This window comes from Seriola dumerili, unplaced genomic scaffold (genome assembly GCF_002260705.1).
Source record: "Seriola dumerili isolate Sdu_G_001 unplaced genomic scaffold, Sdu_1.0 BDQW01000122.1, whole genome shotgun sequence".
Lineage (NCBI taxonomy): Eukaryota > Metazoa > Chordata > Actinopteri > Carangiformes > Carangidae > Seriola > Seriola dumerili.
The window spans coordinates 1,918,323-1,940,873 of NW_019174377.1; the positions used below are offsets into that span (position 1 = coordinate 1,918,323).

Genomic DNA, 22,551 nt, shown 5'->3' on the forward strand with positions numbered 1-22,551 from the left:
AGTTAAATTACTGCTCCATAATAAGGAGGAGGAGGCTGCGGTGGAGGAGTGAAAGCACATAATGATGGCTAACAAAAAAATAATGCTCAAACATTGACTCCAAACCATAAATTAAATACACAACATTTCAGTCGCACTCATTTTTAAATGAAAGTGTGGTTTGGAGTCACCGCACAGGACTTATTTTTTCATTGATACTTTTTTCAATTAACCCTCCACCTACATGTGTTGTGAACATGATTCTTCCTCACTGATGGCAGCATAGGAAATAAAAAGCAGGATCACACTGTACAGCAAAGGGTTCAGTATGCTTGAAGCAAACTAATTCATAGAGCATGATATCTGACCATGTCTAAAAAGCAAGAGCGTTGAAAGAGAGGTGTGAGATGCAATGAATTATATGCTGTACATCATGAGGTCAATCATGGTGTTGCATTTAGCTGTACAGCTGCCTTTCTCATCTCCACACACCTGACCACTTGCTGTGTTAAAAGTGGACATGCATGTCCTGTTGTCATATGGACATTCGGAAAGTTGTCAGATGCAGTTCCCAAAATTCCAGTGTTGAGGGAGAGGGTTTAAGACACTGTTAGAAGATTTGATAAGCACTTTGTTTTAAGAATACTGAGGCTTTAAGACTATGCAGGATACAATTAGTTTTACAGGGTCTCCAGATGTCATTGTCATTATTGATAACCATCCAGGTCAGATGACATGACTAAAGCTCCCTGCCTGAACAACAACACTTGTCACTGTTTCTCAATGGCTCTAAGGCGAATGTAAACGAAACACAAATGGAGTGATGCTGCACTCATTACACTCTCTGCTCGTTGCAGCACATTCCCAGCGCACTCGTCTGGTTTAATCTGTCTTACTTAAACTGCTACACCACTCACTGTGAGCATTGCTACATCATCATCATCATCATCATCATCATCATCATCATCATCATCATCATCATCATCTTCATCACCATCACCATCACCACCACCATTCTGCTTAGGTACAGCGTTTAATCAGCCTCACCTCCACCCCAGCATCCACCTGTAGCCACTGATTGTAGTCAAGGAGTCTGAGGGAAGGGAAAATTGTTATCATCACTCCCCGGGCTTAAGTGTGTGCTGCAGGGAATGATGAGGCTTGACTGACTTGCTCAGACATCAAACACTTGACTGTACCTCGTACTCACATAAAACCAGTCCACATAAACTGAGTGACTGGAACACCTAAGTAATGACACAATTTATGATTATGCAAGAAGAGGCAGAAAACTCAAAAGAGGTCATGTTCAAAGAGTTAAATTAAGTTGTTCATCAGATTAATTGATAAAGAAATTGAATAAGCCTGCAGACCAGAATTTTCTGCCTTAAAACCGTGTGATGGATGAGCCTCCACTGTAAGAGTGTGCTCCGCAGAAACATGAGATCAAGTCCTTAGAAAGGGAGACCTGTCATGCATATCATCATGTCATATCATTTTTTCTTTCCCTTCTGTACATTTCCTTTAATCTCTCATTCCTTTGTTCACCTCTGCAGGCAGGTAAAGTCATAATGCTAACTTCACTGACAGCAGAGATGTGCCGTAGCTCCAACAAAGACAAAGCTATTATCAAATAGCAAGACATGTTCCTGCTGCCCGTACGACTCCTTCAAGTTTCCTATAACTGAAATAGCTAGTGTTTACATTAAGAACATAGTAGAGAGCAATGTCTACAAACAACACACTGAACTAATTTCTCATAAAGAAGAACACACAGAATTGGAGATCATTTCTCTTTTGATCAATCATAGAGCATAACACTCTTCTGTGCGGTGTGTAATACAGGTGCAATTTTACATGGGAATTTAGGCTAGCGGAACCTCACTCCCTGTATGCGTCAATGATCAAGTAAATTAAAATGTTTAGTATTTAAAGTATTTAAAAATACTACAAAAGGTGGAAATAGTGAAGAATTAATTGGAAATGAGGATGCACCACTGAACTGGCGCTATATGAGTTTCAATGCAATGAAAGTATCAAACTACAAATTAATCAGCTATTTTATTTATGTTTTGTTTTTTTACATTAGTCCTGTGATCTGCTGATTTAATTGACGTTGACTGAGACGTCCTGATCTGCAAGTATCTGAAAACACTCTGTACTTTGCAGTGTGGTAACTGCTGCAGTGTTGAGGTTGACTTTTACTGTGGAGCTGGGAATAAATGGAAAGTAGGCAGCCTCTACCAGAAGAGATTTTCTAGCAGACTACATTGAATGCCCTCCTGTCTATTATATATGTTGATTTCTGAATGCGTTTGTGTCTGTATGCTTTACAGTCATTATTTGTGTTTTTCTTAGGGAAGTACACATCCTCTTCTTGTTTTATCTGTCGTCCCACTCTGTCTTATAACCTTCATGAGCATCTGTCGGCCAACTGGTCCATGTGTTGAGACTTGTGTTGTTTGACTTTATACGCTGTGTATATGTGTGTGTGTGTGAGTGAGACTGTGTGTGTGTTGTGTATTGTGTATTGAGCTGCAATAGTAGGTCCATTGATATTCAGTGTGGGTCCCTCTCTCCTTGCTGCAGTCATCTCTGCAGTCTGGGGTCTGGGAGACACAGTGTAACACACACTCCTACTCAACTCTCCCACTATCTATCTATCTATCTATCTATCTATCTATCTATCTATCTATCTATCTATCTATCTATCTATCTGTGTGTGGTGGCACATGAAACACTTCTTTCTCTAAGAAGCTTACATGCTCTGTCTCTTGCAGACACACCAACTTGTGTTCCCTTCACCTTTCCAATCAAGCAGAAGGTAATCGCAGGCAGCAGACATGAACGCACACACTCACACTCATTGTCAGAGTGACCTTGAGTTGGCATTTGCACCATCCACCTGTCATTTTTCAAGCCCAGGCTTTTGAGTCCTTAATATCGGTGATGGACCTGGTCGCCACATGAAAAGGTGGGAACAAAGTGACGGACAGTTAGGTGATAGGACTGGAATTTTTAAAAAGTGGAAATGAATAAATGGCAGAAAAGTGACAGGGTGTACATTGAGAAAGACCAAGAGCAAGTGCAGGAGAGGGGCAGGGAGATAAAGTGATCACCAGTGAACATCCCAGAAGGATTGGATCTGTCTCAGTCAATAAACATCTGAAATTACAGCCCACTTCTCGTGTGTGTGTGTGTGTGTGTGTGTGTGTGTGTGTGTGTGTGTGTGTGTGTGTGTGTGTGTGTGTGTGTGTGTGTGTGTGTGTGTGTGAGAGAGAGTGTGTGTGTGTGTGAGTGTCATGTGTAAGTATTGAGTAAATGGCCGTGGGTGTGTTGAATAGTTAATGGTAGCAACAGATCCAGCTAATGGCATGACTAACTAACTACAGTTGAGCAGTGGAGCTTACTCACTAATTAATGATTACTCTCAAAGTCACTGATTAGAACCCAGTCAACCCTGTGTTTATGAAATTTTTGTATAAATTCCACAAATAATCTTCTCGCTGTTCTACTCACCCTGGGTGTCTTGTTTCTTTTCTGCTTCACTTTTATGATCCTGCTTATTGTTTTATTTTATTATGCCTTCCATTATCTCCCTGTTGCACCTTTAATCTTTAATCTGGTAATCTGATTTGCTTCCATGTGTGTCTGTTTGCCTTCACGCCCTTTGTTCTGCCTCCATCTACCGTAGAGTCTCTCCGGCTGTTTCAATCAATCAGTCAATTTACTTTCTTTCACACCTTTCGTCCATGTAAGAGAATGATACAAGAGATGAAAAACAAGGAGGAGAACCAGAAGAAACTTTTTCAGTGTCCTTCTGATCCTCTATTGTGTCCTAATCAAACATTCATGCTTTGGTTAACCGAAACATCAGACACACTAGTAACTGACAAACTCAGCATTTATTAACATATCTGTCATCATCACTTGATAAAACATGTCTCGTTTGCTCCCCAATCAGCGAGCAGCAGAAAGTGTTGCATTTCCCCTGTCAGCAGGCCTTAACAAACAAGGAAATTAGTTTTTAACAAGCTCATGATTTGCATAATCAAATGGAACGCATGCCACCCGTGATGTCTGGTGTGTCCGAAATAGTTTGAAAATATGATTTCATCATTTTTCTGGGAGGCGAGGCAAGTTTATTTATACCACCCCATTCAAACACAAGGGAATTCAAAGTGATTCACAGAGGCATAGAAATACAGTAAAATCTAGACACTAAGAAGACATTAAAATTGCATTTAAAAGGCGGTAAAAACAGAAACAAAAGCAAAAGCATAGAAATACTTTAAAAAATAAGACAATAAGACATTAAAATTACATTTAATAAACAATGAAAACAGCAAAAAGGCAAAAGCAAGAAAATAGTTAAAGATTAAAAAGGGGTTACACATTTAATTCAATAGAAAGCCACAGCAATCAATAACATTTTAAGCCCTAATTTAAATGAGCTGATGGTTTTAGCAGAACTCAGGTTGTAAGAGAAAGAGAAAAAAATACCACCTGTTAGAAGCCCATCTTGGTTTACTTTTCTTTTTTCCTTTTACATTAATTGATGCTTGTAAAACTACTACTTGTAAAAGACTAAGCATCTACACCACCATTTTAGATTAGCATGTTAGCATGCTAACATTTGCTTATTAGCACTTAACAAAAAGTGTAGCTGAGGGTGATGGAAATGTTATTTGTTATGCAGGTATTCGGTTATCAACTTTTTAACAATTTAAAGTTTTTAATAGATTTATGAGCTAAAAGTCCAACAAATTAATCAAATTAAACAACAATGCTCAACACTTTGTTCATGCACTCCATAACGATTTATAGAGGCGTTTTCCGATCTGATGCTCCAATCGGCAGGAAATAGTTTTAGGTTATGACAAAGCAATGGTTATGGTTTGGTTAGGTTTAGACACTACTTGGTTAGATTACAGGACCTTTGTCATTATGGTTACAATAATAAACACATGGTTAAGGTCAGTGAACGATCGTATTCATGCTGTAAATGACAGATAACACTGATGATGATGGTTGAATGATGATGAAGTGTGATGTCTTGTTGACTCTTCCATCCACCCGACCTTCTCCTTGCACAGACTTTGTCACTCCACAATAACATCTTTATAGTGACCCCTCCGTCATATTTGCTACAGCCACTAGAGCACTTTGTTACTTAAAGGTAAACAGGTTTTGGGGTGCTTGCTTGACCAACTGATTCAGTTGTTTAACTTGGGAGGACAGCCTTGATAAGGCAGGAAATCAACATCCAGCACTGGTTCAGTCAGTTGTTGTTTGTGGTTTGTGTCTGTATTTCTTATAGGCATATCTTCCCATATGTGTGTGTGTTGGGCTTTGTTGTGGCAATTGTGTCGACAGGTATGTCTAGATGATTGCGATTACTATCAGTAACAAAAAGCAAAATTTGAAGAATTAAGTTGAGATCTGACCTACGGGAAACATCTTTATCTTCCATTAGTTCCCATAAAGATAAAAAAGAAAACACGTGCAAGCTCCTGTGCACACACTTCTGTTAGGTGCATTGAATGAAGAGAAACTGCATAGCTCAGAACTGTGTGTGTGTGTGCGTGTGTGTGTGTGTTCGTGTGTGAGTGTGTGAGAGAGAGAAAGAGGAACAGCATGCCATTAATCTTTCACACAGAGGATTGCAGAGGCAATCTGTTGGCTATCATAGATGATACATGACCCGCTATAGAATGACTCGCCTGTTGCATACCAACACACATGACACAACTACACACACAGGCGGCACACAAATTTACACTGCCTCAAACGCGCATGCACATTCACACGGGCATGAAAAAAAAATCAAAATCAAGGACGTCACTTCCGAAGCTCATCCATGTACATCACAATGCACATGTCCTGAACGGCAGCGAAATATATGTGCACATATAAGCACACACACTTGAACATGCATGCCTCTGCACTCTCTCATGTCTTCTCTGAATCAACCGCACTCCATCGGCCTCTAGTAGGTAAACGTGTTCTCCAACTTCACTCCAAGGCCAAACACTAGTTATTACCTCCCCCTCTCTTTTTCATTCACACACACACGCACGTACACACACAACCAAATCAAGGAATACACATTTAGAAGCAGACATGTTGTTCATCATATTGTCCTCCACCAATCCATTTCCCTGTTCTCTGTAGTATAGTTGTCTTTCATTACCCCTGAGACACAGAACCATTCTTAGATGACACGCTCCAATCGGACATATACAGTAATGGGCTCCCTTAATGACGTGATCTGGTTTTATTTACACCGTCATTTACTCCATCAGTATCTGTTTTTGCTCTGAAATCCTTACCTGAACTTAAATTGACATGATAAAAGGAATAACATTTCTTACTCAGTCATCTCAGGTTAAATGTATGGGTCTAATATAGTTGTCACTATCCTAAATAAATTTGTTATAAAACTGCACCATAGGCATTTAGCTACTACAGGTAAATTTATAGACCTAAGGAATCCATCTGTCAAGCAAATATCTTGAACACAGCTAGAAATGCAATTTGGTGTTGATGAATGCAGCATGTTTGGTTTTGGGTGACAGGGCTAACGCAAGAAGACGCAACTCCAATCAGCTGATGAACACTGTTTACATATGTATGAAATATTCTTTTTTTTCACATTCAAATTTTTATTGAGTTTTCCCAAGAATATAAACAGCATCAACACAAATAAGACATACGTACATAACCAAATAAAAAATAAAATAACAATAGAGTTTATATATATAGTATATATATAATATTTCAATATTCATACAACTATTGTGATTAGGCATTAATTTAGTCAGTCGCGTCTCATATAAATGTTCAATTTTTTCCAGTTCTTTTTCAATGTATTTTCTCTGACTATTAAAAGATATGTCCTCTCAACATTCTCAAAAATGTCTTGGATAATTTCCAGCCGCTGTTTGTGATTTGGAGTGGAATCCAATTTCTGGTAACAGCTTTCTTACTCGCTGAGAGTTGAGCTTTGGTCAGGCAGAAATCTTCTTGCATCACAGTACCTTCAATGTTTCCAAGATACATCACAGCACAAGTATTTGTGACTTCTTATCCCAGAATATTTTTAATAACTGCATTAACATTTTCCCAATATAGCCTTATCTTTGTAAAGTGCCAGAAACCCTGTGAATGGTCAGTCTCCATGGTCCCAGACAGCCCCCAACAGGGCTGTTGTGCAGCAAGTTGTCTGCTTTTTATTTTTGGTGTAATGAAAACAAATCTGAAATTCTTTGAGCAGAATTCTCTCCATATCAGTGAGTCTGTGGATACAGCATGAGGAGTATTCTGAATATTCCTTAGACTTAACTGAGTTTGTTACAAGGCTTGTTACAGTGGGTATTTAACACACAAAAATACTTGAAGCTTTGTCGGTGCTGTAGCCAAAGTCCAATCCAAAATCTGACTTTATTCTGCCAACTCAAAATAAGGGTCTATAAATAAGGTAATTTTCACAGCTGAACAGTTTGCTGTTAGTAAAATTGTATGTGCTTTCTTACTACAGAGTCTGTCTGCTCCCAGCACCAGTCCAAAAGCTTAGCAGGGTTAAAGTAAAGTGTTAACAAGGTACTCTTGTTACTGGTTTTATCTAAAGCACTGACCACAGGAAGCAATGCACTGTGCCTGCTCATTGCTCCTAGTGTTTGGAACAGGTCAAATACAGAGGACAGATCTCACTTAAGTGATCAATAAGGCTGTAACTTAAACTTCTGCAGATTCCTTACATGCTACAGTCGCTTAAAAGTGACACTCCCAAATCCTGATGTACACAAATCAATGCACCTGCTCTGAGTGGGTTCATGAGATGGAAGCAAGGGTGTTCTGTCACATTTTAGTAATAATATGAACATACTGAGCGTCACTTCATCTTTGTCGTCCTCTTTCTGTCTGCATTCCTGCCATCCTCTCTTTTACTGCTCCCACCCCCGCCCTTCTCTTTCTGCTTGGATGTCCGCTCACTCCATCAGGTCAGATTAAAACGCTGTCACAGCTCGTTTACCATCTAACCAATCATATCACACGCCCCTGCTGGCCTCAGTAGGAGACCCTGTAAAACCTAGGGAAATGAGTTTCTAAATATGCCAACCTTGTTCCTTCCTCCTCTTCTTCATCTTCATCCTCCTCCTAACCACTGTCATCATAATGATGTTATTATTCTGAACTGCAAGACATCATCATCATTCAAACATCCCCAGTAATATTATTTTTTGGTTTTGTTTTTCATCATTGTCATTATAACTATGATACAATGCTGATATAATGCTGATATAATACTTTCAAAGCTAGTTATGTAAATGTTTTTAGTCTGTAGTCTCTTGCCCATTGCTTTTGAAAGTTAAAAAAAATGTTTTTCTATGCTCTCCTAATAAGTATAAACACAACCTAACAACTTCTTCTCAAGGGAATCCATTACAGTATACACCAGTTTCATTAATTCAGGTAAACAGATCAATGCCTCAAGGACAAACGCTATCAATTCATATTTGAGTGTGTGTGTATGTGTTTGGGAGGATTAAGAGGTGCGCTGGCTTTTGAAGAGCAGCAGAATGCGGAGTTGCTCCAAAAGGTGACAATTTATGCCGAGTCAGGCGTCACTGCACCTTTTCAGCTCTCTTGCTGTTCTTTTCTCTCTCCAGCACGCACTCCTTAAAACCCAACTCACCCTAAAAATAACTCACGTATGACTGCTTTCACATCAGAGTGGAGGTTATCACCAAGCAGCTACCTGTCCAATGAATGTTTGGTCTTCTTCTCTAAATGCGTGTCAGAGGATATGAACATAGGGGTTATAATTTTTTATAATTTTATAGGTTTTTATAATAACATAACTGTGTGTAATGTGAAAGGAGTCGCTTGTACAGATGAACCCACGGGTAATTATCACACAGTGCTGCAGTTTACCTCAGCTCCACTGCTGGAGCATCATTCAGCTCATTGCCTTTGTTTTTTGGTACACAACTCTCATGGACAGCATCAGCAGGCACCTTATAAGACCCGCTGCACACTACCTGCCCAGCACCACACAACAGACAAACTTAGCAACTCCCTGAACATACTGGTGTATTTAGCAGCTAAAGAGCCAGATATTGACCTCAAGAGTTGGTGATGGAGACAAAAAAACAGAGCAACTAGGGAGTGAACATTGGACTAACCTTTGCCAGGCAGTCACAAATATGAATCCAAATGAATGCTAATGTTGGATGTATAATCATAGCAAATTGACTTTAAAGATATATATATATATATATATATATGATAATATGACAGTGTTGTGATTACAGCAGTTCCCACTGCCCTTGAGTGGCCAAAGAATCATTTTTTGACCAAATAGACAAACTTTGATGAACACATTAAATGGTGGTTGTTGTTTTTTAAAAGTCTTTCTGGAAGTTAGGTGATTCAACATCACGCATTTTCAAACCTCTGATTTACTGAGGAATATGAATAATATGGATGTATTCATACTGTGAATGTTCCCTTGAACTAAACTTTTTTTTTTTCTTTTAGCATAGATTCATTAACAGCTGAAAAAGAAGGGCTACAAAACACGATTCATGTTGTTCTCTGTGAACGCAACGGCTCTCTTACACTTTCATGCTTTAAAGAAAACCGAGGAAGCGTGAACATATGTCTCACCCGATACCCTCTTCTCTTTCTTTCTCACTCTTTCTAAAGCGTGGGTGTTTTATGTCCCTCTTTGTGCCCATTAGAATTTCATGGTCTTTCATTGACTGCAGCGCTTAAAAGAAAACTTAACATTGCACAACCTACTCTCATCTTTGTCTCCTTTTTTTTTAATGTGGTCACTCTTGCTTGCTCTCCTTCCCTTTAGCCGGTGAAAACAAGTCCATGTAAACAAAATGAATTGCCACTTACTTTGGTGCTTCTGCTCACAATTGGTAGATAAAGAGAGTAAACATGGAGGAAAAGGAAAGAGAGATGAGGATAGTAGAGATGAAGGAGCGCCCTGATTACAATCTGATTCATGTAGCCTTTGTTATTGTTGGTGCTGAATCGGTTCGAGGGTTGAAAGACAATTACTTTGGCAGTACTGCCATTTTCAGAGTCATGCACACATTGGTATTGAAAATGCTTTGTTAAACTGCACTGTGTTGTGTTGCATGTCTCTGATTCAGGAACTAACCTTAATTATGTTTCCCTCTCTCTGTTTTTTCCTGCTTTCTTTTATGTTCTTTTTATCCCTATAACCTTCACCCTTATCTTTTCCTTCGTCTTTTACTCATCATTCTGCAAATTTCTCATCTGCAATTCCTTTCCCTCATCTCCTAAATCTTGCCATCTTTCATCACATCCTTCTTAACCTTCTGTATCTTTCCACCTCTTACTCCTCACACCCCTCATCTTTTTTTTTTTTCCCTCCTTACCTCCCCTCCATCTGTCTTCTCTACAGGTCTCTGTCTGGACGTATTGTTGGAGGTGTGTGGTGGTTCTTCACCCTCATCATCATCTCCTCTTACACAGCCAACCTGGCTGCCTTCCTCACTGTGGAGAGGATGGTCTCACCCATAGAGAGTGCAGAGGACTTGGCCAAACAGACAGAGATTGCCTACGGGACATTGGACTCAGGCTCTACTAAGGAGTTCTTCAGGGTATGGACTCAACACATTCTGCTCATTTATTTTATTTCTTTAGAGGTTTCAGGCTTTTGGGTGACCTGTGGAGTTATTGTCACAATGAATTTATGAGACACCCCATTTTGTTTGTGTCTGACACACACAGATCCAACACTATGAACATTTTACGAAATGTAGCATTGCCATAGCAAATGCTAGGAAAAAAGAATACACACAGTGCATTTTGGTGAAAAACACTCAATGTGTGTGTTTGCAAGAAAACTGCACTGTTCAATATTTCATGTCTCTTTTGGTTCTGTCAAAGGGGTTGTGGTAAAGATATGATGGTGCATACCGATATATTCCTGATGGTCACCAGAGAATGCGTTTTGGTTGGTTATATCCTTTACCTACCTACTCTCACCCTTTTCATTACAGCATTAACAGGGTCGCATGGAAATATGAAAGGGAATATCAGGGTGCAAGGGCAAAAGATCCTGTGGCAGTTGGATAATGTCGGTAAATAAGAAAGAAAATCTTTAAATCACTTCCGAAGTAAATAGGCAGCCAGCAAGAGGAAGCAAATATGAAGGAGGTGTCTCCTTCACTGAAGCCAGACGAAAGCTAAGCAGCAGAATTCTGCCGTGACTGTAGGTGGAACAAGGACGAGTGACTAATAACAGTGTAAAGCGATTTACAATAGTCCAGGTGGGAGGAGAGGAATGAATGGCTGACTTTCTCCTCATCTTTAACTGAGAGAGGCTTTAACTTCGGAAATGACGCTGTGATGAAACGTCTGGCTTTCACTTTGCAGTAAAGTTGTTTATAAAAGTTGATGGCCTCATCAAAGTTCGCACCAAAGTTTTGGAGGAGTATGCTGAATAAGAAGAGGGACTAGCATGGGGTTGTGATTGAAATTCAAATCATCATGATTAAAGTGGAAGAATGATTGTTTACCATACTCCTGTTACATTTAATCAACTCTCCTACCCTATCAAATAAACCAGTGATGAACATGTAGTATAGAGCAGTGAAGCAGGGGTGGGCTTGCTAGGCAGAAGAGGTGGCCAGAGCCGCAACAGAATATACCGCAGGGAGCTGTTAACAATTAAATAGCAAGCAGGAAATGATAGCAGAGTGAAGTTAAGTGACCCAGAGCAGACCTGGAGTGACTTTCCCCCATTGACCTATTCACCCATGTGGATTGCAATTACATAAGTTCTCATAAACAAATGCAAACACACACATACACGCAACGCTGATGAAGACAGACTTTTCTGCCGACATGTGAAAAAAACACCTGCGTCACCACGTGTTCACGAACAGATCTGCTCTGTCATATTGTCTGTCACATATTCAGTATTGATTGTGTGCTCATGCATTGTGTGTGTACATATATATATATACATACCAACTTACACTTGGGCTTTGTGAAGATGTGCACATTAGTGTTTATCTGTTGATGCGGGGGGAGGCAGGGGGGAGGAGGGAGGTTGTAGCAGACAGTTTGTGCTTCTGTGAGCGGCTCTGGCATCATCAACATAACGAGCGGGCTGAAATCTGTGGAGGGTGAAAAAGCAATTTACTCTCCCACAGCTGAGGGGGATTCACCACCACCATTAATTATCTGTGTGTGTATGTCTGTGTGAGCATGTGCGCGTATGCAAGTGGGCATGTATGCATATTCAGCCATGTATGCATTGTATGAGTGTTTACATATGTGTAACGTGAGAGCGTGTAGCTCACATGAGCAGTTTCGCGTGCTGATATATATTTAAAAGTGTTTTCCATTGTGCAGATGCCTGAAGGTGACTTGCAGCATCTATTTCCTCCTTCACAGCCTCACTCATTGTTAAAGAATCTGGAAAGAGTCACACCGTATTGTCACACATCCATCCCTCCAAGGCCAGACGCTGTTTTACATGTGCACGGCCGTCATCATCACCCTCTCTCCCTCTCACTCTCTCCAACACTCACATGGGCAGATACACATGGTGTACAAAAGCAACACACACACAAGCGTGCACACATTTTGCCAGGGCAAGATAGAGAAACTGTTTGATAGAAAAATGTTAAAAATTGGAATGGATGGATGGATGGATGGATGGATGGATGGATGGATGGATGGATGGATGAAACTTGGGGAATGAGAATGATATTAGCACTGTAGGTGTAAAGAAGGAGAAGGTTTTTTTTCTCTGATGGACTTTGGCAGACTAAATAGAGAAAAAGAGAGAGAGAGAGAGTGTAGGATGAGAGACGAGGGGGCTGCTGGTCCTCATGGGTGTGAGTGACATTTTTATGGCATAGGTGTCCGTCACGCACTAGCACCACACACTCACACACGCACACGCACACACACGTACACACGATCCCCGGGCGCTGGTTTCGGTGGCTGAGGCCATGGCTTGTCGCTTGCAGAGCAACAGAATAACACTTTATCACCAGGAGAGAAGGGGAAGAAAGAATCAGGACGCTTGTGGAGGACAGTTTGACTCCTCCACTTGTTATTTTCACTCTTGACTACACACAGTCCACACATACATACACAGAAACACATCAATTCACACACTAACATGTAAAACTATACACATACACCACACACACTACACTACACATTCTACACATACACACACACTAACACTCACAAACATGCACAATCTGCACAGTATATACACAATATAATACATCATACCAGACAGATATCCTCTGAAAAGCTCTTCAGTTAGAGCAGGTGACCAAATTCATAACTGCACAATCAGATCAGTATGCCACTGTTCCAGTCATAAGCTCATTTGGAGAAAGATTGATGCCCGACTTGTCAAGGGAGCTGTAGTGTTACATTTTAAATGTGGTTATAAATGTCATTATATGCCGGAGGATCAAAATGGAAGATGGAAGACACAGCTCTCCATCAGCGGTGTAATTTTATTCAAGGACTATAAGAGTCAAAAGCCTCAGCAGTTTGCTCTACATCATAAGAAACTAGAGCGATAAATGAAATGCAGTAAAAACTCAGCACTGTACAGTTGTTTCTATCGAAGAAGCATGGGAAAAATACTCGTGTCTAATCAATAAACAGAGTGTCATTGTGTCAACGTACTGAATACGTTGTTTTCATCTCCTCGGCTCTCATATTTACATCTCAGATTTTTCCTGTTTGTCTCAGTAAGGATGGCATGTTGATTTGAATAATCAAATCTGTGTTTAGAGAAGCTGCTTTGGGCATCGCCGCGAGGTGTGAATGGCCATCCAGAAGTAGACAAACAGCATGGCTGCATTAGCAATAACACACCAGTCTGAAATGATGAAATTGTTTTTCTGTGTTTTCTTAGGGTCAGCAAATCCTCTGAAAAGCCAAGAATGTGTTAGTTCGTTTCTCAAGACTTTCAAAATCCCCTACCCTGTCTGTGGCCCTCAGCCCCACACTCATCCCTTCCTAGAAGACACATCTTTACAACAGGTCACATACAGTATATATAGTTTTTTTAAGGGCTAAGTACTGTACTAAAACAGCTGGGCACTGTAGTTTTTAACAAACTTCATTCAATCAGGAGTAAATACTTCATTTGTTAGTCCAGTATGTGGGACTGACTCAAAATAAACTACAGTAGCTCTATTCATGTTAATGAATGAGCACAACAGTCACAGCTCACTGATGTGTTCTCAATTGCTTTTTGACAAAAATAAATGTCCTAACACAGAAGAAAAAGTTAATTGGTAACACAGGCAATAATTGATTTTCATGATATATAATTAGTATGATTAATTCATTGTTGTTTTGCTCTTTTCATTGAATTTGTTAATAGAATTTCACTGACCATATTCTTTAAGTCCTTCTGTAAAGGAATAAACAGGAAGTGAAAAAAAAGAAGTACCTTGAGTGACCTACTACAGTGTCAGTTTTTGTCAAATTACCTGAATTGTGTTCAAAAGGTTCAAAAGTCTTAAAACTCACACTGTTCTTTGCCTTGTCAGACCTTAGCCACACAATTCTTTCTTATCTACAGCTGTCAAAGATTTAGGCTATTTAGGAGGGACATGCCTATCTCTCTCTCAATCTGCCATCTTTTTTTCCCAATTGAAATAATTTCTCTTCTCCTCACTTGACCACAAAAACTATCATCCATCTAACCTTGTATGTCAGCAAAATGATGTCCATTCACTCCTCATTAACCTCTGCTCTCTCCTCTTCACCCTCCACCATCCCAGAGGTCCAAAATAGCCGTGTACGAGAAGATGTGGTCCTACATGAAATCTGCCGAGCCGACTGTCTTCACCAAAACCACAGCGGAGGGCGTGGCGAGGGTCCGCAAGTCCAAGGGGAAGTACGCCTTCCTCCTGGAGTCCACCATGAACGAATACACGGAGCAGCGCAAGCCTTGTGACACCATGAAAGTCGGGGGGAACCTGGACTCCAAAGGATATGGCATTGCTACACCGAAAGGCTCACAGTTAAGGTGGGTGGAATAGTGTAACAATAGGAAACAGTAACAAAGCTGATACTGTACTATTGCTGCGATATTCCACCTACCCTGCTGTGCCTTTTATACTACACCTAGATTAACCTGTCACTGCTGTCAGGTGAAAACATCTCACCCACAAAAAATTAAGAATTTAGTCACATTTGATGTTTTGCTAAGGGTCATAAGAACTCATACAGAAAATGGCACCTGTACAATTTATTTATTTATAATTGAATAGTTTTCACCCAGCAGCAGCGATATACATAGACAAGTGTGTTGGGTCTGAGATTACATATTTCATCATACTTTTCTTCCCTTTTTGATTTCTTTCTCTTTCTCTTTCTGGCTCTCTTTTTCTTTCTTGTTTGTTTTTTTTTCCTGACTCTATACTGCCACCTCTCTGCTAATTTAGGGCCTGTTAGCTCCATCTCTGTGTCCCGTGTCACTGTCATGTGTCCATCCCTTTGTGCTCGTATCCATCCTCTCTTCCCTGTTGCTCCTTCAATCACTCTGTTTCTCCACAGGGCCACCTTACAGGTAACTCTGCTCATTTGTCTGTTGTCTCGTCCTTTTGTTCCTTTCATCCTCAGAAATGGTAGTCATGATGGTGATGATGATGATGATGATAATAATGATGATGATGATGATGATGATGATGATGATGATGATTATTGTTGTATTATTATTGGAGAGATTTTTAAACTGAATATGACTGCAAGGAGGGGCAGAACCTCAGACTGCTGCCACTACATCCAGGGCCACAAGGGGAAATTTATAGACGAGCAGGAAACAAAAAGTGAGAGATGGGAAGCAGAGGGGCCTGGCCAATGGGGGGACTAGAAAGTAATCACAATACAGGATCCCACACCAAAAAAACTGAGTCACAAATGAAAAAAGGACAATGTTATTTAAATTCTTAAACCAGTTAAATTGGTTGGTAATTGAACAATGCTAAATTAAAACCCAAATAAATAATTAGTCGTTTATTTTGTGTGTGTCTTAATAAAGACAATATAAAATGGAGGGAACAATTGAGAAAGTGAGTGAATATAGATACTAAAGTTGGTCCTTCTGTTTTGATTTTCCCTTAGCAGACAATTGTCTATCTGGCTTGTTAATGTGAGCCTAAAGCAACAGTCCCACAAGTTTTCACTGAGGTATACTAGCAATGCAAATAATTCATTTTTCATGTGACTGTGACAGCAGTATAGAGACTTTGTTTTCACGACGTGGCAAGTGCCTGCCGAGGGAAAATAATTGACTAAATTCAGTAAAGCCGGACCACTTGCTCTCTCTTCTATCCCTCCATCTCTTTCTCTGTCAGCATTTCAGATTTGCCTGGTGAAAGGCAAAACACAAACAGCACATCAGCCTCACATCCTGTCCCTATAACTTTCCCCTGTGTGTGGTGCAGACAAGTCCCTCAAAACCCCAGTCATTGTAGTTTATCCCCTTGTTCTTTACAAAAAAACTAAATAAAATAAAAAAGGTTTTTCCGTTTATGAGGGAAAAGTGACAGACAGCGGGTGGATAGGTCCCTTTTTAAGCCCCCCTCAAAACACATTCCTGGGACTATCCACGGTTGTCTCTGGCTTCTCTCAATCAGCGGAAACCCAATTTACCTGGTGCACACATGTGGCTAGGAGTGTGCACGTCAGGTGTGCCTGCCTCTCCTCTCAGTGCTCTAATCAGAACGCTAATTTGACTTGATGATGATGATGAGGAGGAGAATGAATACCCTGATGATTAAAATGAATGTTAGGAATGTGTGCTTTCTCAAGTATAGCTACTTTTGATATGATCGTTGATGTGTGACTGTTATTATCATGACTCGCAGATATGTTTGAACTGTTTTCATCCACACCTCTTCTGTTGATAAGATCAGTCATGGCCTGTAGCTTAGATCACCCCAGAGAACACTGTCTCTCTCTGAATCTCTTGATTATCTTTGCTCAGAGAGCTAAACCTATAGAGGATTTTATGCCTTTCAATTTAGCATTGGCAAAATGTCAATACACATGTAAATAGTGAATTGAAAAGTACAGTATTTGTTGAGTGGGGAGAGTGTTTTACTTTACTTTTTCAAGATGAGATAGGACTTTCAGATAGGCAGGTGTACAGACAAAGGGTCAGACTAACAAACAAGCAGGCAGTGACTGCAGTGACCTTTTTGTAGAGATTAGCCCGGCTGATTAGAGCATCTCTCACAAACAAAAAGAGTGGTCAGGGTGGTAGCAAAAGAAAAGAATGACAGGAAAGTCTTTTATGGGCTGCTTTAAAAAGCAGAGAGAGAAAAGAGAAACAAAGAGAGAGAGAGAAATAGACAGGAGAATATGAATTTATGAAGGGTATGCGGCAAATAAATTGACAAAGTCATTCAGCTCCTGCAGCCATGTTTTGTAGATGCTCTTGTTGACATTGTAGTAAGGGAACAGTCCACAAATATAGGCAGTCGAGAGACACTTGCAGGAACACTGAAGTGGTGAATACCAGAAGAATCATCAGTACTGCTGATTGCTGTTCCAGTTTTGCTTGCCTGCCGTTGGATTGTCCGTATCAAAAAGGACAGCTCATTATGTTAGAATATTATCAAAATCAACTTTCTGATAATTAAAACCAACCGAATTAAGTAAATCAACTGTTTTTCACCACTTGAGAGTCAGCCTCTAAATATTATAATAATATATCCTAAATATTAGGATATAAGGAAAACATTGCTTACACTTCATGTCAGGACAGTACCAAAATCAACTTGGATAGAAAATTTCTCAAGAAAAGTAATCCATTTTGTCATCTCTACTTCTCCTTTAAAGTTATTGTTGCATGGTGACACAGTTGAAAGCACGGATTCTTTGAAGTCTACTGGGTGATGTACTGAAGTGCCAATGAGAAGCACTCACATCTGACAGCCGAGAGTTTGTTTCTAAATAGCACAGCATTCACAAAGTACAGTATGTTTTTTGACAAATCTAACTGAACTGACAAAACTGACAAAAGATGGTTTCCTTTTATTTAGAAGCTGACTCTCAAGCGGTGAAGCTTTCAAGTGTTGACGCTCTCCGCAATGCAACTGATTTGAAACCCTTTTGAAAATCCATGTTGTCAGCTGCATTGCAAGGCAGTGATCATAACAGATTTACCTATTTCAGTTGGAATTGATAATATTCTAACATAATGAGTTGCAGCTCCTCTCTTTGTAAATGGGCCAGAAATAAAGAGCTTAGATGAATACATGTGCACTAGCAGCATGAATGCCCAATATTTAGCCCTGTGTCCCTGAATTTTGTTTCGAGGTCAATCCCTTCAGGGGTGTGAGCAGGAGGGCTGCAGGAAACTGGAGCCACACAACCACACACACACTCTCACACGCATACAGACAGCAGGAGGGGGGCAAGAGCACCATCAGCAGGCTGCAGAGACCTGGTTAACACAATTTATACCAGCAATCTGACACTCACTGTAGAGCATTCTCTGTTAGGCCAACCTGGTAAAGGAGAGGGACAGAGGAGAGATGCGCAAGAAAAAAATACCACAGAATAACTGGAAGTATTTTTTTTTTATAAAAACAGAAAATGTGAGATGAACAGAAATAAATTTTGGGGAAAAAAAAGTGTCTGAAGTAGAAAGAAAGTCAAAGAGACAGAGTAAGAGAGAGCGTTGTCTGGGGTGCATTCTTCCCCACTGACCTACCTTTGTCCCTTCAACCCATCTAATTTCTCCTCCCTCTGCTCCCTCTCCTCCTCATTTCCCTCCCCTTCTTCCTCCTGGCTGTGGTCCCCACGTCCATCTTGTCTGTTTGTCCCTCCATCCTCTGCTCTGACCAAACTATCTTATCTGTCCCTCCTTTTTTACTTAAAGAAACGCGGTCAACCTGGCCGTGCTAAAGCTCAACGAGCAGGGCCTGTTGGACAAATTGAAAAACAAGTGGTGGTATGACAAAGGAGAATGTGGCAGCGGGGGAGGGGATTCCAAGGTTAGCCCTCTCTGTCTGCCCACCCCACCACTAGGGGATGGGGGCTGCTCACCGGCTGGGCAGCCTGCGACAGTCCCCGTCCTGGGAGAGTAACGCATGCATCTGCCCTGGGAAAGAGTCAAGCAACATACAGGGAGGGCAAAAGTGACACCCTAAAATCTCCTGAGACACCCTGCGGCTTCAAAAATAGGCACAGTGTGGCATCTGTTGTCAGTGGTGTGTGCCTTTTTTATATAAAAGGTTCAGACTCAATGACAAAGGTATAACACTTTGCTTGTTGAGATGCAGAGAAAGTGAATATTATGTCCCGGCAAAGAACAATTTCCAAAAATAATGAATGAATTTGAAATGAACCAGTTGACCCAAAAAAGAACCAAAGTGTTTTTTTTTTTAAATGATCAATGTATTATATAATTTTATGTTGAATCATCACAAAAATAAAAAAAAAATTAATTCTCAAAATCATACAGGGAAATGTCTCCTTCACGGGTGAGTGCCTGCCAAGATAAATAAAGTTCACCTCATAATAATAACTATTTTCAAATGTCTTTGGCAAAGATCTGGTTAGATCTGAAAGGACAGAGTGTGAAATGATGGGAGGAGGGTTCATTGATGGATATGTGGAAAATGAAGAGAGAGCAGTTACTGCCAAGACAGGAATATTCGCCCCCTAGTGGCAGCTCTGGGGAGAGGAGAGAGAAGAATGACAGAAAGACATGAAACCGAACCTTATCACTCCACTGATGCTCAAGTGCACGGCAGACGAAACAGGTCTTAAAACATTTAATGGGAAAATGAGACCCAAGTGAAACTATACCTGTCTCTCCGATTCTTTTAGTCTCGTGTTGACTTGTGGCAGAGGGGAGGATGAATAATTGATAGAAGCAGAATGCAATTACAGGATAAAGTTTCCTACTTCTCCTGGTCGTTTGTAGAATTTCAACAGTTCTGTTCAGGGTTGTTTTTCTTTCAGTTCAGTTTCCTGCAATGTGTGAAAGACTCAAACATTTAAACAACTCTTGTTACTCTTAGGTCCTGAATATCCTTGTTATCTCCTGTATGTTTTATAGGCAAAGCTGTAATTTGATTACTATGCGCTCAAATGCTATCTTTGATGTATTTTATACAATAACAGTAAAGGTTTAGTCACATGTACCCACCTTTTTTGGAATGAAGCAAATCCCTAAATTGAGATGTGAAACCATTTTTCAGTCCATCCAGATTCTTATAAATTTTTAACAAGTCTACAACAATGCTAACGACTGTATGAGGCTGATAGCAAGCTAAAGCGCTCACAATGACGATGCTAACATGCTGATGTTCTGCAGGTAATGTTTACCATTTTCTCCATCAATAATTTGGCATTTTAGCCTGCTAATTAGCACTACACAGGAAGGTGAGACTGCATGATGGCATTTTAGACCGGACAATTTTAAGTATTGGACAGAACCAAATTGTGACCAGTTGAGGCACTAGAGGAAAAGTAAGGTCATTCTGTCAGTCATTCGGACCAGGAAATTTCAAGGCTAATAGTTGTCGAGGCATTTCACTAAAAACCACAGATATAATCTCATGGTGCCACAACAGGGGATCACCAAAGTCACTAGGATACATCGTCTGGGAAGCATGACTGTCTGTACAAAATTTCAGTCCAGCAGTTGCTGACACATTTTGGACCAAGTGTTATAGGGCAACCTACAAATCAAAATTACCGTTCATGGAGCTACATCGCCTGGGACCTGGGACCTCAGCGCAACAAGAAAAGATTGTTCCTGTAACAAGTTAGGAGCTTCCTCTGGCCTTTAATGTTTGTAGAGTTTATGAAATCCTCAGCTACAGATTCAGACCTGTCTCAGTGCAGCTCTCTCTCCCAGCAGTAGCACAGTGCTAGCCTGATGCCAATAGTCCTGGCTTGACAGTACTCGCCTCTGGTTCAGTGTAGGATCAGCTGGGGCAGTATGGGTGTGTTACCTGAAGTGACAAAGGTGGGTCCCACTCATATGTCTGTAGCTCGCCTTAGCTCCTCGCTCCCCCCAGCCCCTCCTCAACGAGCATACACACATGTACTCAGTGGGATCCATGCTAGGTCACTTGATCTAAGCAAAACGTTTTTATGTGACTGAGCTGTGCAATGCAAATGTGAAATACCCTAATAACATAAAATAACATGACCTATGATGTTATTTATGTTATTTTTACACGCGAAGAACCCCGGTAAACCTTGCAGTTTTGAAACTGAGCGAAGCAGGCGTCTTAGACAAACTGAAAAACAAATGGTGGTATGACAAGGGAGAGTGTGGACCCAAGGACTCTGGAAGTAAGGTCAGTCTCACGCTGCTGCGGCCCACAGAACGCTAGCCTGAAACTCTCATCCTGAATACGCTCCAGATTACTGCAACTACTGTCTTAGAAATAGATTTTTAAACACCTTCTCAATTAGCCTGAAACATATCTTGAATGTGCTCCAAAATAGACTAGACTGTCCATTTAGTGACTTACTCCAAATTTTTTCCTGTCTATTCTGATGGTGGACCACATTTATCTAAATCTGCATCAGATTAAACTCAGATTCTTGTTCAGTTTCTGTAGCAATCTGTGGCAATCCCATCTTCATTACAGTCAGCATTAGAGCTCTAATGTAAATTGTGATTATCATCAGCCAATTTTCACTCTCATGTTTTTGTTTTGATCTCATACACAGCCCATTTTTGGTAACCTGAAACACATCCGCCAGATGAGAATATCACTGTCTGTTTAGTTTCAGCAATAGCAAGTTGTTTGCAATTATTGGCCTTTGCCCTCGTGTTTGAAATTTACTCAGGACTAGGCTACCTATTTATTTCCATAACTTCAAGTAAGGCTTAGTAATGCTTTATTATACAGGTCCATGTGTTTTTAAATAATGTCCTAGGTAGCTTTCTGGAATAACTATTATTTGGTACTAATTAAATGCTCAGTTTGTACACTTGCAATTTAATATTAAGGCTATTATAAATTGATTACTTGTATATCCACATTGCACATCAGGTCAACTGAACATTCAAAAAAGTGACTTTTGTCAACAGGTGACCATAAAATATAACAAATATGGAGATTAAAGTTTTCAATAATCAATGAATGATGAATTAATAAGTTCATTCTGGGTTTATTTTGGGTCATGGGTTTAGTAGAGCAGTTCTGTCCTCTGGAAATCAACAGCTGCATTGAAGCTCAATGCAAATAGTTCAGTTATAACTATAACTGCCTGTAATTAGAACCAAATGACATTGTTCTCATTCAGGATGTTTCCTATAAAATTATTTGGAAATGACAGACCTGTGAAATAAAGCATTACCATATTTTATATTAGCATTGCTAATTTATACTGCATATCTTGGCACTTAAAAATATTCATTACAGTTATTTCTCAGAGTAGAAAAGAAATTGTTGGACAGGAATATTTTTAGGATAGTTACAATATAGAAAATGGGAGTTGCTGTAGATGGTTAGAACAGGCTACTGGAGCCTTTAAATGTCATTAAAA

General features: G+C 40.1%; 1 protein-coding gene across 2 annotated transcripts in view; it reads left to right on the forward strand.

Annotated features, from left to right (window-relative positions):
• gria4 (glutamate ionotropic receptor AMPA type subunit 4) overlaps nucleotides 1-22,551 on the forward strand; it is a 97,018-nt gene that overhangs the window by 69,027 nt on the left and 5,440 nt on the right. Inside the window, exons 14-16 of one of the 2 annotated variants that reach the window (XM_022748471.1) lie at nucleotides 10,427-10,625; nucleotides 14,802-15,049; nucleotides 18,914-19,028. In XM_022748471.1, coding sequence (XP_022604192.1) covers nucleotides 10,427-10,625; nucleotides 14,802-15,049; nucleotides 18,914-19,028 — 562 coding nt within the window. Of the gene's footprint in view, nucleotides 1-10,426; nucleotides 10,626-14,801; nucleotides 15,050-18,913; nucleotides 19,029-21,235; nucleotides 21,351-22,551 lie in introns of both variants that reach the window. The other variant, XM_022748469.1, reaches the window with a different exon arrangement.